The 16078-nt window shown below is 60.8% G+C and overlaps 1 protein-coding gene across 4 annotated transcripts in view; it reads right to left on the reverse strand.

The window, feature by feature from the left end:
• Positions 1-251: 251 nt before the first annotated feature.
• ADAMTSL4 (ADAMTS like 4) overlaps positions 252-16078 on the reverse strand; it is a 60605-nt gene continuing 44778 nt past the window's right edge. For 3 of the 4 annotated variants that reach the window (XM_044991139.1, XM_044991138.1, XM_044991137.1), the window contains 11 exons: positions 15338-15542; positions 13324-13502; positions 12902-13007; positions 12204-12446; positions 10971-11100; positions 10411-10615; positions 10003-10176; positions 7449-7622; positions 5473-5652; positions 4840-4984; positions 2452-4233 (listed from right to left, as the gene is read on the reverse strand). In XM_044991139.1, the coding sequence (XP_044847074.1) occupies positions 4094-4233; positions 4840-4984; positions 5473-5652; positions 7449-7622; positions 10003-10176; positions 10411-10615; positions 10971-11100; positions 12204-12446; positions 12902-13007; positions 13324-13502; positions 15338-15542 (1881 nt within the window). In that variant the 3' untranslated portion in view covers positions 2452-4093. Of the gene's footprint in view, positions 2074-2451; positions 4234-4839; positions 4985-5472; positions 5653-7448; positions 7623-10002; positions 10177-10410; positions 10616-10970; positions 11101-12203; positions 12447-12901; positions 13008-13323; positions 13503-15337; positions 15543-16078 lie in introns of those variants that run through there. The other variant, XM_044991140.1, reaches the window with a different exon arrangement.

Genomic DNA, 16078 nt, shown 5'->3' on the forward strand with positions numbered 1-16078 from the left:
GGCAGCCAAGCTCACCTCTGCCTCCGTTCCACCTCCTGAGTGCGCCGCGTCCCCACTTCTCCCCCTAGCTCCCAGTGCTTCCTGACACGAAATAGCTATTTTGCAGCGGCAAGTGCTGGGAGGGAGGGGGGAGGAGAGGGAATGTGGCGCGCTCGGGGACAAGGTGGGGCTGGGGCGGGGATTTGGGGAAGGGGTCCAATAGGGGCAAGGAGGGGGCGGAGTTGGGGCAGGGACATTGGGGAAGGGGTTTGAATGGGGGCGGGAGCAGGGGTGGAGTCAGCACCCACCAGCGCCGGGAAAAAGTTGGCACCTATGTTTGGGGGAAGGTAGGTGTGGTGATCCCTGGGTTTCTTGTATATGGTTTTCTGTAGGGTTCCAGTGATGAAGCTGATTGTGGTGTCCAGGAAGTGGAGGCTACCGTGCGATTGCTCCAGGGAGAGTTTAATGGACAGGTGGTGGTTGCTGGAGTTGTGGTGGAAATCGATGAGGGAGTTTAAGCCGTCTGACCAGAGGATGAAAATATCATTGGTTTTGTGGTGCATCTGTCCAGAAATTCTTCTTTGGGATGGCCCATGAAGAAGAGGATGAAATGGGTGAGTGTGGCGACGTGTCTGGGGTGGATCTCTGAGGGTCGTCCATTGTCTTGTGGATATTTAGGCAGGCAGCTATGCCTTCTTTGTGAGGGACGTTGGAGAATAGGGAAGTAATCGCCATAGTGGCAAGGATGGTGTTCTGAGGGAGGTTGTTAATGTTGCAGAGTTTGTGGAGGAAATCAGTTGTGTCCTGGAGGAAGCTGGTCCTTTGTGTGGTGAATGGTTTGTGGATGATTTTCATGGATCTCGATATTCCTTCAGTAGGAGCACAATGGCCAGATATGATGGGTCTGCCTGGGGTTCCTTGTGCATCTTGGGAAGCAGGCAGAAGATAGAATTGTAGCGGGGACAAGGTGGTAGAGTTGTTTGGGGAAGGATTTGATGATATCATTAAGTTCCTGGGTGAATTGTGGTGGGGGTCTTCTCTGACCTCTTCCTAGTAGGTGGTGCCGGAAAGTTGTCAACTGGTCTCGTTAATGTAGTCATCACGGTTGAGTACCACAATGGTGCCCGCTTTGTCTGCTGCTTTGATACTTATCTGGTGGTTAGCTTTCAGGGACTGACTGTAGCTGTTCTCTCGGTGGTAGGGAGATTGGGGTGGATGTGATGTTTTACTAAGGATTTAAATTTTTTCCCTAATGCAATCAGTGTAATGAACATGGTGTGATTTCTGCTATTGTGCGGTCATATGATTGTTTTCCCTTATGACTGTCAGTGGGGACGTGATAGTTGTGGGTGGTGTTGCTATTGTTGTGAAATTCTTTGAAGCAGAGTCAGTAAAAGAATTTTTCTAGTTGACCACCTTAGTACAATATCAGATTTTGTGGTGGGGCAAAGTTCAGTCCCTTGTAGAGTAGAGACAATTCAGCTCCAGATATGGGTGGTCTTGATAGATGGATGATGTTGGGGTGCCATGTAGTGTCCATGTGGGTCCTGGTGCCCTGGTTTCTCCTGGAGGTGGTGTTCTGTGTGTTGTGGAGTTCTTGTCGTTAGTTCCACTTTTTTGTTTTGTGTTGGATGGCTGGCATCAGAGGGGGTTGATAGTTGTTTTGGGTTTCTCGCATGGTCTCCAGGTAGGATTCCTGATTTTTTCCTTCCCATGTGTGGGATCATATGCTGATTTCTTGTTTGAGGGAGGGTCCGTTCTGGAGTATGTGAACTCCTGGTGAAGGTTCCTCAATTTTTCGGAAGTCCTTTTGCACAGCTGGTCAGCGTATTTGGGGCTGTATGTCAGGGTTAGAGGGTTGTGGAGAGTGAGTCATCTGAGGACGTTCTGTTTCCTGCCATTGCTCAGGAAGTCTCTGTTTTGCTTCCTTTTTCTCCGTGTTGGGGAGTTGCCATTTCAGACGCAAAATTCAGTTGTCTCCCATTGTTGTCCGCAATGATGTTGTAGCCAGGTTGGTCCCTGACAGAGAGTGAGATTCACCAGGCTCATGCCACCGTCCCGGTCAAGCAAAGTGCAAAGTCTAAGGCCTCAATTCTGCAACACACACGAATACGCCCTTCAGTTCTAGCATGTGAGGAAAGCTCATTGACTTAAGCGCTCTGCTGAATCAGGGCTTTGGATGGTAACCGTTTAGGGGACTGTCTCTCACTCAGCCTATGCAATGCCTGGCACAACTGGGCCACAACCTCAGCTGAGGATTCTAGAGCCTATTGTAATACAATAATAAAACATTATTATTCTTTACACAGTCTTTCCCAGCCCCAAGCCCCCGCCCCCCAAGATTTCTCTGCACCAACCAACCCTCAACCAGGTAACTAATACTGAATACTTTTTTTTTTTATGGTCTTCAAGTTGGCAAAAGTAACATATTTCTTAAAAAGAGGGGAAAAAATATAAGCCCACAGGGAAACATCAGCTCATCTTTAATAAAAAATAAATTAGATTTACACAGAAAAACCCAGATACAATCTTTATAATATATCGTTATATATTTATATAATCTGGACACTCTGAATGGCTTTGCAGTAAAAATGTTCTATAAAATGTCTTTAATATAATGCCTTTATTTGTCAGGGGTCTGCTACCCTCTTCTTCACCCAGCCTCATAAAATGTGTCCCTGCAACGCTCTAGCATGGGGTGTCCACGTTGTTGTCCGGTGGCTGGTCCACAAGAAATTAAAGGTCTACTACAGACAATGCCTGAAAGAGGTGATGCTTTAGCTCAACTGGTAGAGGCATGTGCTTTTTTTTTCTCTCCTGAAGATCCCAGGTTCAAATCCTGTGCCTAGCTCGAGCAGGCAGGTGGGGATTACGTGTGGACAATAAAAGTGATGGGAAACCTAGGGCCTGATCTATAGCCCATGAAGTTAACAGCAAGAATCCCGTTGGTCTCAAGAGAAGCAGAAAGACGTGCTGGAGAGACGCTATCCCCAGCACAGCCGGCCGGCCCATGCAGACGTCCCTGTGGCCTGGGGGGCGTGTGCTCTACGCAGGAGGGGGTTTGCTCTGTCAGTTCCCCAGACAAAGCAGGGACAGGGAAGGAAGTGGATGGGGAAACAACTGGAGGGGACTGGCACGCGCTCGACGCGCATTCAGGGGGTCACGTCAGCACCCGTAGAAGCGGTTGGGCTGGGTGTGCAGGGCACGCTCCCCAATGCAGGGGCGCCCCCTAGGGGTGAGAGAGGAGTTCAGGTTCCTGCTGCCCGTTCGGTCCTTGGCCAGGGGCTAATCAGGGCGGTGACTTTTGTATGCCAGGAGCTGGACTGATGAAAGCCACTTCCCCGACCTCCGAGCTGTGTCACCTCCATGCCCAAAGAAGGGGCTCAGACGTGAGACCCAGGCCAGGCTCTGGGGTGGGACGCGTAGCACATGGGTCCCTTCGCACCGTTACGAGGAGGCCAGCCGGCACGGGGCATCGCAGCTCCGTGGGACACAGGTTGTGCGAGGGTCAGGCTCCGCGGAAGCGACGGGAGTCGCGTTTCCCAGCAGGAAGCACCAATTCCTTCTGGTAGCGGGGGGGTGGCGGGCTTTCCGGGCTCAGCATGTGTTGAGGGGGCAGCCGGGCCGGGGGGCGGGGTCATACAGCATCACGGCCCTGGGGAGCAGTCCGCATCACCCCTTCGCGTCACCATTGGGCCCGTACGCAGAATGGGTCAGTGACTCACAAGGCCCCTGCTGGAGTGAGCGGGGACAAGCTCCCGGCTCTCAGCCCCACCCAGGATCAGGCCCTAGATCTGCGAGCGGAACTGGCCTCTCCAGCGACAGGGAAGATCTGTGGCCCTGGGACGAGCCACGCATGCGGCTTGGCCGTGATCCTTGTTCAAAGCCGTCCCGGCCGCTCATTCCTCGTCCCTGGGGGCAGAGTCTGGTTGTCCCCTCCCCACATGCTGCTGGGTCACCTCGGAGGGAACAAGCAGCTAGGTCCCAGGAGCGTCTTTGAGGGCTGGGCGTTGGTTTCACAGCCCAGGTCTGTCTGAATCCTCCCCAAGAAACATGCCCAGCCCCACGATGAGCGGGCGAGAGCCCAGCCCCCGTCTCTGGCCGGCCGGCACTGCTACCGGCTCTGCATATCCTTGCTCCGCTCCACGGCCCGCGTGCAGGAGGCGCAGCACACCAGCTTGTAGTACGAATAGACGCAGAGCCGGGCCTGCACCACCACGGGGCAGTTGTGGTACTTGTCCCTGCAGTTCTCGTCTGGAAAGAGGAGGGGAGCGGTGAGGAGCTGGGGGTGCGGTTAACACTGCAGGGAAGCCCATTTGGTCCCATACCCCCGGCGGGCTTCCAATCCATCATCACCGCTCGGCACCAACGGAGTAGCCATCGCTCTCAAAGGGGTTTTACCAAGATGGGGGGTGGGGCAGGAAGTATCATCCACTGTCTAGAAGGGGAAACTGAGGCACAGAGAGGCAAAGTGACGGAGCTGAGACTAGAACCCACGAGTCCTGGCTCTCATCACTAGCCTGCTGCACGCCTTCCCTGCGCTGAGAATAGACCCTAGGAGTCCTAGCTGCCAGTCCTGTGCTCATACCCGAGCCCCCACCTCTAGGGAATCTCCCCCCGGCTTGAAGTTCAGGGAGTCCATCCCCTCTATATCAGTCTGTGTCACTTCCCATTAAGCACCAGGTCCTGGTCTGCACCGCCTCCCCTATTAGCCTCTCCCCCGTGCCCTGGGCTCCCTTTGGCCGCTCTCTGCTTGGGGCACTGTAAAGGAGAGGCATACAGCTGGACCCAGGTGGGGGAGTAAAGTGAGGAGAACAAGGGGGTGGCTCAGCAGGCCATGGGGCAGTTGGCATCCCTTACCAAGCTCGGGAGTGCAGGGCTGGGTATTGCAGGAGCGTTTCTTGATGGGCTTGAGGTCCGGCGGGCAAAGATTGCTGAAGGTTTTGTTCTGGGTCAGGCACTGCACCTCCCGCACCTGGACTCCTCCCACACACGACTTGGAACACTGTGGGGGGCAGAGAGGGGGGTTAGGAAAGTAACCGACATCCCCCCAAAACCTTAAGGACTCCTGCGGTGCTCTGCAGATTTTGTGCAGGGGAATCGGCCTCCCCACCCAGCACAGAGATGCAGCCACCTCTAGTGCAGAGCATGGCAGCTGACAACAGCCACTCAGCAACGCTGCACAGGGAAATCACTCACTCACTGCTGAAATGCAGCCACCTCTGGAGCAGAGCACGGCAGCTGCCAACAGTGCACAGCAATGCTGCATGGGACTCACTCACTCAGCACTGAGATGCAGCCACAGAGATGCATGGTTCGGCTGCATGTCATAGCCCTTATACGGCTCCCATCTGAAGGGGAGTCTCCCTAGGCTCAGCAGGCAGGGGCCTGAGTTGGGGGGTGGGAGGATCTGGGTTCACCTCCACGGGAGCCCAGGAGCTTACATCTGTGTGGGGAGGGGCCTGGCCAGTCTGGGGGCACACAGGTTCTCACCGCGCTCCAGGAGGTGGAGAACCAGCGAGCGTCACAGGCACTGCCGGTGCAGGGCTGCAGAGAGGGCGGCTTCTCCAGGGGAGCGCACTCCGATGCCTCCGTCACGTTGAACTCCGAGCCCAGCTTGCTGACACAGATCACGTCCCGCCGCTGGGTGCCAGTACCACAGTCCGCCGAGCACTAGGGGGGCGGGGAAGGGAAGGGGGCTCAGTCCGCCGGGAGCGCTCAGAGCAGGGCTCCTGCCTGTCACCCACCCAGCACTGAGGGAAAACCCACACGCTACCCACCCAGCACCCACATCCCACCCAGAGCGCTCATCATTAGAGCATGTCCTAGCAGGACCAGGCCGGCTGGTCGTGGGAGAGGCTGTTCTGTCTCTGTTCGCTGGCAAAGTGGCTTCTGATCCCTGTGCTTCCCGGAATTGCGGTGTGTCCCTGTGGGGTCTGTGAGAGACCTCGGCCTCCAGGAGGGCAGAACTGGGGTTGGCGAGTGCAAACACAGACCAGGGTAGCTAAAACCCTTGACAGAATGTCCCCGTGTCCACACTACTGTAACAATCTGGGTACTGAGTTATGCCTTGGGGGGATCATCGGAAAAGGCATCGTCTGCTGATCAGTACTGCCCTGATAAAATATGGGTGACCACATTGTGAAGCAATAAGATTCCAGCTGCAGAGGATCTTAACATATGGTCCAAAGGGAGCCCGGCAAACAGGCCTGTCTCAAACAAAGGAACGAGGGCTCTGCTTAATTGGCATTTAAGCAGCAGACTCATCAAGCAGGACGGGTAGACACACAAACCCCAAACAGGTGAGGAAAAGCAGCAGGGAACATCCTTCCACACAGACTCTCTGTCGCCAGAATCTCAGCTGGAACTGTTTTCCAAGAGGAGGGGAGATGCTGTAAAGAGGGGGACAGACACCCCAAGGCTCCCCTCCTCTCTCTCTCTCTCTCTGCCCATTGATTCTCTGCACCAGAGGGACAAAGGAAGCAACCGTTGAACTGGGGAAGGGGTCCTGGCCTAAGAAGCTTGTTCAGTAAGACGGCAGAGAGCACATGGTGAGTAAACCTTGCCCCGAATTGAACAGAGGTTGTTAAGTTAGGCACCAGCAGCGTTTTCTCTTTACTTTTCTTGTAGCCATTTCTGACTGTTGTGCCTCATGGCTTGTACCGACTTAAAATCTCTCTCCTGGCAGTTAATAAACTTGTTTTAGTGGTTTATCTAATCCAGCGTGTCGGAATTGCAATGTCTGGGAAACTCCATTTGGGGGAACGAGATATGTGCATGTCACTTCTATTAATAAACGGAGGGACTTTTTATTCCCTTGTATTGTTCAGCAGAGGGCCGGGCAGGACAGGATGTACATTTCTGGGGGGAAATCTAGGACTAGGGGAGTGTTGGGGTCACCCTGCAGTATTACCCAGGCTGCTGAGGGTCAAGGTGTGTCTGGCTGGCTGCAGCCAGAGCTGGGAGTGAATTGCATGCTGGAGGCTGTTTGGGAGCAGTCCAGATTGGAGGCTATAGACGCCAAGCAGTGTAAAGGGCTCCCAGATCAGAGGGCGGGGGTGACACAGCTACTCGTTAGTCTGGCCTGTACACTGGGTATGTGTCACACACACACACACACACACACACACACACATACACACACACACCCCACTGATTGTTACGCATGGGCGCACACACACACACACATCAACACATATGCACACCCTTGCACACATACACACGCACAGAGCACTGATTGTTATGTATGGGCCCGTGTGTGCGCACACACAGAGCACTGATTGCTCTGCCTGGCACATGCACATGCACACAGCACTGATTGCTCTGCCTGGCACGCCCGTGTGCAGCACACGTACCCCGTGCTGAGTGCAAACCACCCCAGGAGGCTGCAGAGAAGCGTCCCCAGGCCTGGCCCCGAGAGCAGGGTGCTCTCCCACCCAGCCCGGCCCAGCGCCCGTACCCCTCCTCACCTGGCTCCAGGGCCCCGTGTACCACTTGACGGTGCGGTGGCAGGGCCCGCTGTTGCAGGCCCGCATGTCGGCCGGCTTGGTGCCCGCGCAGGTCTCCTCCACCTGCCCATTGGCGTAGCTGGACAGACAGACCACTGAGCGGCGCTGGATCCCCGTCCCGCACTCCGCCGAACACTGGGACCGACGGGAGAGAGAGAGAGAGAGATGCCATCAGGGAACCTGGCCAGGGGCTGAGAAACGGGCACCTCCCAGCGCAGGACTCCTGGGGCCTGACCCTATCTAGCCTGGGGTGGCTCAGACCCCCACACCCTGGCTCATTACACAGGGATCCACTCCGCATTGGCCCCATGGCTCCCTGGGCCATGCAGGGGCTGGGGCGAGGGCCTGTGCTCTCATCCATCCTTCTGCAGATCCTCCCAGCTGCGCTCCCTCCTTGGGACGCTAGAGAGCAGCACCCCCCAGCATTGCAGGGAAGCCGCGGCTGGGCTTCTCCAGGCAGGGAGCCACCGGCCAGGGTCTGCACCTAGCCCCTCCTGGCCCCCGACCCCAGAGGAGCAGCAGCCCCAGCCCTGGGGCAGGGAGCTTCTTCTACAGGGAACCCACTGAACTTACCCGGGCCAGGCTGGGGGGTAGGGGGAGGGTCACCATGGCACCAGCCTTGTTTCTGCAGAGACCTGGGTTCTAAGGGTCTCAGGTCACACGAGAAACGAGTTTGCTGAGCCTCGCCCTTGTTCCTAGTGGAAGGGCTTCAGCATTGTAAGACCACTGCAAAGTCTGGCATGCCTGGGCTGTCCCTGCTCCAGGAGCCCAGGGCTGGGCTAGCAGGGGCTATGGGGCGGGATTGAGGGGCATTGGCGGAGCTGGGGGGCAGGGCTAGGCTAGCAGGGGCTATGGGTCGGGATTGAGGGGCACCGGCGGAGCTGGGGGGCAGGGCTGGGCTAGCGGGGGCTGTGTGTCGGGATTGAGGGGCACCGGCGGAGCTGGGGGGCAGGGCTGGGCTAGCGGGGGCTGTGTGTCGGGATTGAGGGGCACCAGCGGAGCTGGAGGGGCAGGGCTAGGCTAGCAGGGGCTATGGGTTGGGATTGAGGGGCACCAGCGGAGCTGGGGGGCAGGGCTGGGCTAGCAGGGGGCTGTGTGTCGGGATTGAGGGGCACCAGCGGAGCTGGGGGGCAGGGCTGGGCTAGCAGGGGGCTGTGTGTCGGGATTGAGGGGCACGGGCGGAGCTGGGGGGCAGGGCTGGGCTAGCAGGGGGCTGTGTGTCGGGATTGAGGGGCACGGGCGGAGCTGGGGGGCAGGGCTGGGTTAGCAGGGGCTGTGTGTCGGGATTGAGGGGCACCGGCGGAGCTGGGGGGCAGGGCTGGGCTAGCGGGGGCTGTGTGTCGGGATTGAGGGGCACCGGCGGAGCTGGGGGGCAGGGCTGGGCAAGCGGGGGCTGTGTGTCGGGATTGAGGGGCACCGGCGGAGCTGGGGGGCAGGGCTGGGCTAGCGGGGGCTGTGTGTCGGGATTGAGGGGCACCGGCGGAGCTGGGGGGCAGGGCTGGGTTAGCGGGGGCTGTGTGTCGGGATTGAGGGGCACAGGCGGAGCTGGGGGGCAGGGCTGGGCTAGCGGGGGGCTGTGTGTCGGAATTGCGGGGCACCGGCGGAGCTGGGGGGCAGGACTGGGTTAGCGGGGGGCTGTGTGTCGGGATTGAGGGGCACCGGCGGAGCTGGGGGGCAGGGCTGGGCTAGCGGGGGCTGTGTGTCGGGATTGAGGGGCACCGGCGGAGCTGGGGGGCAGGGCTGGGCTAGCGGGGGGCTGTGTGTCGGGATTGAGGGGCACCGGCGGAGCTGGGGGGCAGGGCTGGGCTAGCGGGGGCTGTGTGTCGGGACTGAGGGGCACCGGCGGAGCTGGGGGGCAGGGCTGGGCTAGCGGGGGCTGTGTGTCGGGATTGAGGGGCACCGGCAGAGCTGGGGGGCAGGGCTGGGCTAGCGGGGGCTGTGTGTCGGGATTGAGGGGCACGGGCGGAGCTGGGGGGCAGGGCTGGGCTAGCGGGGGCTGTGTGTCGGGATTGAGGGGCACCGGCAGAGCTGGGGGGCAGGGCTGGGCTAGCGGGGGCTGTGTGTCGGGATTGAGGGGCACCGGCGGAGCTGGGGGGCAGGGCTGGGCTAGCGGGGGCTGTGTGTCGGGATTGAGGGGCACCGGCGGAGCTGGGGGGCAGGGCTGGGCTAGCGGGGGCTGTGTGTCGGGATTGAGGGGCACCGGCGGAGCTGGGGGGCAGGGCTGGGCTAGCGGGGGCTGTGTGTCGGGATTGAGGGGCACCGGCGGAGCCGGGGGGCAGGGCTGGGTTAGCGGGGGGCTGTGTGTCGGGATTGAGGGGCACCGGCGGAGCTGGGGGGCAGGGCTGGGCTAGCGGGGGCTGTGTGTCGGGATTGAGGGGCACCGGCGGAGCTGGGGGGCAGGGCTGGGCTAGCGGGGGCTGTGTGTCGGGACTGAGGGGCACCGGCGGAGCTGGGGGGCAGGGCTGGGATAGCGGGGGGCTGTGGCACCGGTAGAGCCGGGGGTGGTATCACCGACCGTGTTGCTCCAGTCGCTGTGGAACCAGCTGCGCACGCAGGGCCCCATGTCGCAGGCCTCGTTGGCCGGGGGCCGGTGGCTACCGTTGCACTCGCCGTCGCTCAGCAGGTCGCCATGGTTACTGATGCAGCGGATGTGGCGGGTCCGGTGGCCCAGGCCACACAGAACCGAGCACTGGGGGGAGGGCGGAGCGGGAGATGGTCTCACCATGGAGACTGGTGTCACCACGACAACCTCTTCCTGTATGGGATGGGAGGGGAACCCCTGCCCCCCAGGGGCTCCCCTCCCTCATGACACCCCCCCTAGGAACCCCAGATCAGACCCATGGCCCCTCCAGCCCCCATCCTCCCCCCATTCGAGCCCCACCCAGGGAGCCGCCCCCCACCCCGAGCCCCGGCCCGTCCTTACCGCGCTCCAGTTGGTGCGCACCTCCCAGTGGCTGCAGACGTGGAGCTGGCAGGGCTGCGTGGGGCTGGGCTTGTCCAGCTGGCCGCAGTGCTGCGGGTGCACCATGGTGCTGCGGTTGGCGTAGGTCTGGCGGCACAGGACCTGGCGGTGCTGAGTGCCCGGTCCGCAGGACTTGCTACAGGCCGACCACTCGCCCACGTCCCAGCTGCGGCCGGAGAGAGTCAGGGTCAGCCTAGGCTGGGCACTGGGGCCTTCCGGGCTCCAGGTCCCGCCTGTGGCCGTGGGCACCGGCACCTGGGGGCACCAGCATGAACCACAGTCCTGGGGTGGGGACCCGCACTCACTACAGCCCGGGGCGGGGACCTGCATTCACTACAGAACTGGGGGGGACCCGCACTCACTACAGCCCTGGGGGGGGGTCCACACTCACTACAGCCCGGGGTGGGGGGTCCCACTCTCACTACAGCCCTGGACCTGCCCTCCCTCCCCAGGGCCCTGTGTCCTTGGCTCCCCCCGGAGGGCGCCGGCCAGGCCGGGGGCAGGGGGACGCAGACACTCACTAGGCCGGGCAGGGCTGGGTGTTGCAGGCTTCGTCCGGCGCAGGCGGTTTGGGGGCATCGGCGCATTGCTCCTCCCCAACCTCCTCCTGGGAGTGGCGGGCGGCGCAGTGGAACACGGGCTGCCAGAGCCCTGCAGAGACACGGGGGGAGAGGGAAAGGGGGTCCCATATAACACAGGGGTCATAGACATGGCTGAGGGGACCCCAATAACCTGGGGGTTGTAGACACAGGGGGAAGGAGCAACAGGGAGGAATGGGGCAATGGGGTTGGGGAGCAGGAGGACAAGAAGTGGAGGGAAGGGCAGTGTGGGGGATGGGGATCAGGGGGATGGGTTATGGGGGATGGGGCATAGGAGGGGATGGGGCATGGGGGGATGGGGCATAGGAGGGGACAGGAATCGGGGGGATGAGGCGAAGGAGGGGACAGGTAGTGAGGAGGATGGGGGTGGCGGGTGGGTCATGGGGGGACAGGGTGTAGGAGGGGACAGGTAGTGGGGAGGATGGGGGTAGGGAGGTGGGTCATGGGGGGACAGGGTGTAGGAGGGGACAGGTAGTGGGGAGGATGGGGGTAGGGAGGTGGGTCATGGGGGGACAGGGTGTAGGAGGGGACAGGTAGTGGGGAGGATGGGGGTAGGGGGGTAGGTCATGGGGGGATGGGGGGTAGGAGGGGACAGGTAGTGGGGAGGATGGGGGTAGGGGGGTAGGTCATGGAGGGATGGGGGGTAGGAGGGGACAGGTAGTGGGGAGGATGGGGGTTGGGCGTGGGGCGTAGGAGGGGACAGGAATCAGAGGGATGAAGGAGGGGACAGGTAGTGGGAGGATGGAGGTAGGGGGTGAGTCATGGGGGGACGGGGCGTAGGAGGGGACAGGAATCAGGGGGATGAAGGAGGGGACAGGTAGGGGGGAGGATGGGGTGGGGGGGGGGTCATGGGGGGACAGGGTGGAGGAGGGGCCAGGTAGTGGGGAGGATGGGGGTAGGGAGGTGGGTCATGTGGGGACGGATGGGGCGTAGGAGGGGACAGGAATCAGAGGGATGAAGGAGGGGACAGGTAGTGGGAGGATGGAGGTAGGGGGTGAGTCATGGGGGGACGGGGCGTAGGAGGGGACAGGAATCCGGGGGACGAGGCGAAGGAGGTGAAGGATGGGGATTGGGGTCTGGGTCACGGGGGGACAGGGCAGAGGAGGGGACAGGGTGCGGGGAGGGGGCCGGGGCACGGGGGGGAGGGTCGCTCACCTTTCCCGCAGGAGGCAGAGCAGTCGGTGCTCCCCACCCGTTTCCAATAGACGTCGTGTGCCTGGGACCGGGGCGGGGCGGGTGGGGGCGGCAGTGGTGGGACGCGAACGTTGCGCTGCAGTGTCCCGGGGGTCCTGCCCGACTGGCTGGCCGGTGCCGGCGCCCGGTGCCGGGTCCCCATGGGGTGATCGTAAGAGGTGGGTGGCACCAGCTGGTCGCTTGGTGATAACATGGTCAGGGCACCTGGAGGGGAGAGCAGAAGGGCGCCCTCGATGGGTGATATGGGGGGAAGGGCCTCCCGGGGGGGGGGATGGGCCCCTCAGGGGGTACTAGGGATGTGAAGACCACGTGGGAGGTGATGGGGGGAGGCCTCCAGGGGGTGATGGGGGGAAAAGGCCCCCAGGGAGGGAACGAAGGCCCCCCTGGGGGATGGGGGGAAATGGCCCCCCTGGGGATGATGGGGGGAAGGGCCCTGAGGGGTGATGAGGAAAGGGCCCCTGGGGAATGACGGGGGTGAAGGGCCTCGGGGGGGAGTGAAGGACCCCCTGAGGGATGGGGGAAGGGGCCCCGGGGTGGGAGTGATGGGTCCCCCTGTAGGGTGATGGGAGGTGAAGGGCCCCCAGTGGATGATGGGGGGAAGGGTCCCCAGTGGGTGATGGGGGGAAGGGCCCCCCGGAGGGTGATAGGAGGTTCCTTACTGACGTCCTGCCGGTGGCTGGGAGGGTGGCGGGCGGGGCTGTCTGGTCTGGCCCCCGCCAGGAAGAAGCGGTAGGCGACGCCGGGGTTGTCCTGCTGGAAGATCATCTGGGGGAGACGACAGAGAGCGGCTCGAGCAGGGCACCTGGCGGGGGGGGGGGGCACCCGCCATTCAACAGGCCACCCAGCCAGCCTCCAAGTCTCTCCCACACAGCCAGCAATGGCCTGCCACGCGTGGAGCCAACCGGCTGCTCCTCTGCCAGCCCCCTTCCCTGGGCCTAGGAACCCCTGCATCCCTAGCCTGCTCCCCACTGGCCCCGGGTCCAGAATCCCTCCCCGCTCCCCCATTCTCTTCTAGTGCACACGGCACCCCCCTTCTCCAGCCCTCCTGTCCCCCCACGAGCCAGGCCCCCTCTGTACTCACATACACATCAATGGGTTCTGTGGTGGGCCCCTCGGCTGTCAGCGACTCTCCCCCCCCGCGGGGCTCCCCGTGGCCTGGCCGGGTGTAGACGAAGACGGTGCCGCCTGCCTCGTAGCGCCCGGGGGGATCCACTGCCCAGTTCCCATTGATGATCGACTGCCCGGAGCGGCTCCTCAGGGCTGCAGCACAGAGTGTGTGTGTGTTGGGGGGGGTGAGCATCCTGAGCCTGGGGTGGGCTCCGGGACTCCCCCCGTGCTCACTCGGGACCCTGGCGTGCTCTGAATGGACTGCGGCCCTGGAACCCAGGCCCTGGGGCACAAGGAGAGCTGCCACATTGGGGGACTGTGGTCCCAGCACAGCCTGGCAAGAAGGGGGAGCCCTGGCGGCTTGCATGGTATAAGGGCAGCTAGTGAAAGGTGCACTCAGTGTGTGTGTGTGTGTGTGTGCATGTGTGTCTGTTTCTATGTGTGCACATGTCCATGTAGATTTTGCATGCATGTCTCTGTGTTGATGTACAAGTGTGCCTGTATAGAGCTGCATGCATGTCTCTGTGTGTCAGTGTAAAGGTGTGTGTGTGTGTGTGTGTGTGTCAGTGTAGAAGTGTGTGTGTATATGTCTGTGTCAGTTTACATGTGTTTATGTGTATGTCTGTGTGTGTCAGTATACAGGTGTGTATCTGTGTGTGTCAGTGTACAGGTGTGTATGTCTGTGTGTGTCAGTGTAGAGGGGTGTGTGTGAGTCAGTGTACATGTCTGTGTGTGTCAGTGCACAGCTGTGTGTGTATCTGTGTGTCAGTGTACAGGAGTGTGTGTCAGCGTACGGGGTGTGTGTCTGTGTGTGTCAGTGTACAGGTGTGTGTATATGTCTCTGTGTGTCAGTATACACATGTGTATGTGTGTGTGCAAATCTGTGTGTCATTGTACAGGACACGTGTGTGTGTCTATGAAGGTGTGTGTCTATGTGCCCACATGGATGTATCTGTGTCCGTGTGTGTTTCAGGTTACCCGTGTGTGTGGGCATGGCCTGCATGTGGGTGTATCTGTGAAAGCTTGCATGTGTAGGTGCACATATGTGCACATATCTGTGTACCCGTGTATAAGTGTGCACGTCTCTGGGCACACAAGTGTAGGTGCATGACACTGGCTGTCCCAGATCCCATCAGAAAATGGCCTGAGCTGCAAAGTGCCAATCTGGACCCAAACTCCGCTGGGAGTGATGGGCTCTCCCATCACATCAGCTCCTTGCCCTGTGGCTCATGCCCCTCGTTGGCGCCAATGCCTGGTGTGTCAGAGGATACACACCTGCCTAGAGCACAGAGCTGCATGGGAGGGAATTTACCAAACACCTTCCTGACCATGCAGGCAATCAGCCGAGACCCTGGAGCAGGAGAGCTGCCTGCCCTTATCTCAGCTGGGTGTGAGGTGTCCGGGTGTGTGACGTCTAGATGAGATGTGCCTGCATGAAGATATCGCGTGTGTACACAAGGTTTGCATGTGCAGCGCGTGCCCAAGGTATGCATGTGCAAAGTGCACAGGTGACGCAGGAGAGGTACATGCCAGGTGTACGTGTATTAGGCACATGCGTGCAATGCATCTGTGCAGTGTGCTTGTGCAAGATGTGTGGGCAGCGCATGTGAGCTGGCATGGGCAAGGAGCAAGCCTGCAAAACGTAAGTGCCAGGTGTGCATAGATGAGACCCATGCGAGTGTGCAAGGTAGGCAAGCCAGGTGCACATGTACAAGGCATGTGCTTGTGATGCCTGTATGTGAAGTGTGCAGGCAATATGGAAGCCACATGCTTGTGCAAAATGTGTGAGCAACAGCTGTGCACACATATAAGGCACACACATGTTTGTGTGTGTAGCATGCAAGGTGTGGGTATGCAAGATGTGTGTGTGTGTATAGCGCACGTGTGCATGCAAACTTGCACACGTTCCAATGCAAGCGCAGAGTCCCCTGGCGTGACGAGCCCCGTCCTCCCCATCCCATCCCACCCCGGCCTGCCCCAGCCCTTACCCAGGTAGTTCGGGCTCTGGGTCATCTCGGTCACGTTGATCCTGGTGGCGCCCTGGGGGATCGCGAGGATTTTGTGGTAGCCGATGGGCACGTTGGAGTCGCTGAAGTTGCCCACCACCAGCTTGCAGGTGGAGTGGTCGCCCCCGCACACCCCGCAGCTGTCCAGCGTCCGGTTGGACCCCAGGACCCCGTCGCAGCCGGGGCTCTGCGGGGCGAAGCCAGGGAGAAACAGGCATGTAGACTCAGATGGGATGGGGTCATGGCAAGGCCCCCCACCCCCGCCACCTAGATCCACCCCTGCCAGCCCCCACGGCTCCTCTGCCATGCCCGTGAGCCCTGTGCAGAACAGACCCCACCATGTGAGGCACAGGCACCCCACTGCCCTGGCCATGTTCTAACGGGCCCCCCTCCCTGGGCGAAGCTTGGCCTGGCTGGAGAGGGGGCAGCAAACCCACATCGCACTAGGAGCTGGGCTGAGACCCGACACAGTCACCGCCCGACCCCCTGGCCCGGGGGGACCCCCCCCGCCTCTCCAAATGGGCCCTGGAGCAGCCTGTCATGGGGGGGTGATGGCACAAATGTGGGTTCCCAGGTGAGCCCCTGAGACACTAACCAGGGCCTGCCTTAAATCAGGGGGCCGCCCCCACTCTCGCCAGGCCCCAGCCGGACTCCATAAGCCGAGAGATATGTGACCACATCGGCCCCGTCCTTCACACGCTGGTGCCTCGGCTGGCCACACAG

This window comes from Mauremys mutica, chromosome 17, assembly GCF_020497125.1.
Source record: "Mauremys mutica isolate MM-2020 ecotype Southern chromosome 17, ASM2049712v1, whole genome shotgun sequence".
Lineage (NCBI taxonomy): Eukaryota > Metazoa > Chordata > Testudines > Geoemydidae > Mauremys > Mauremys mutica.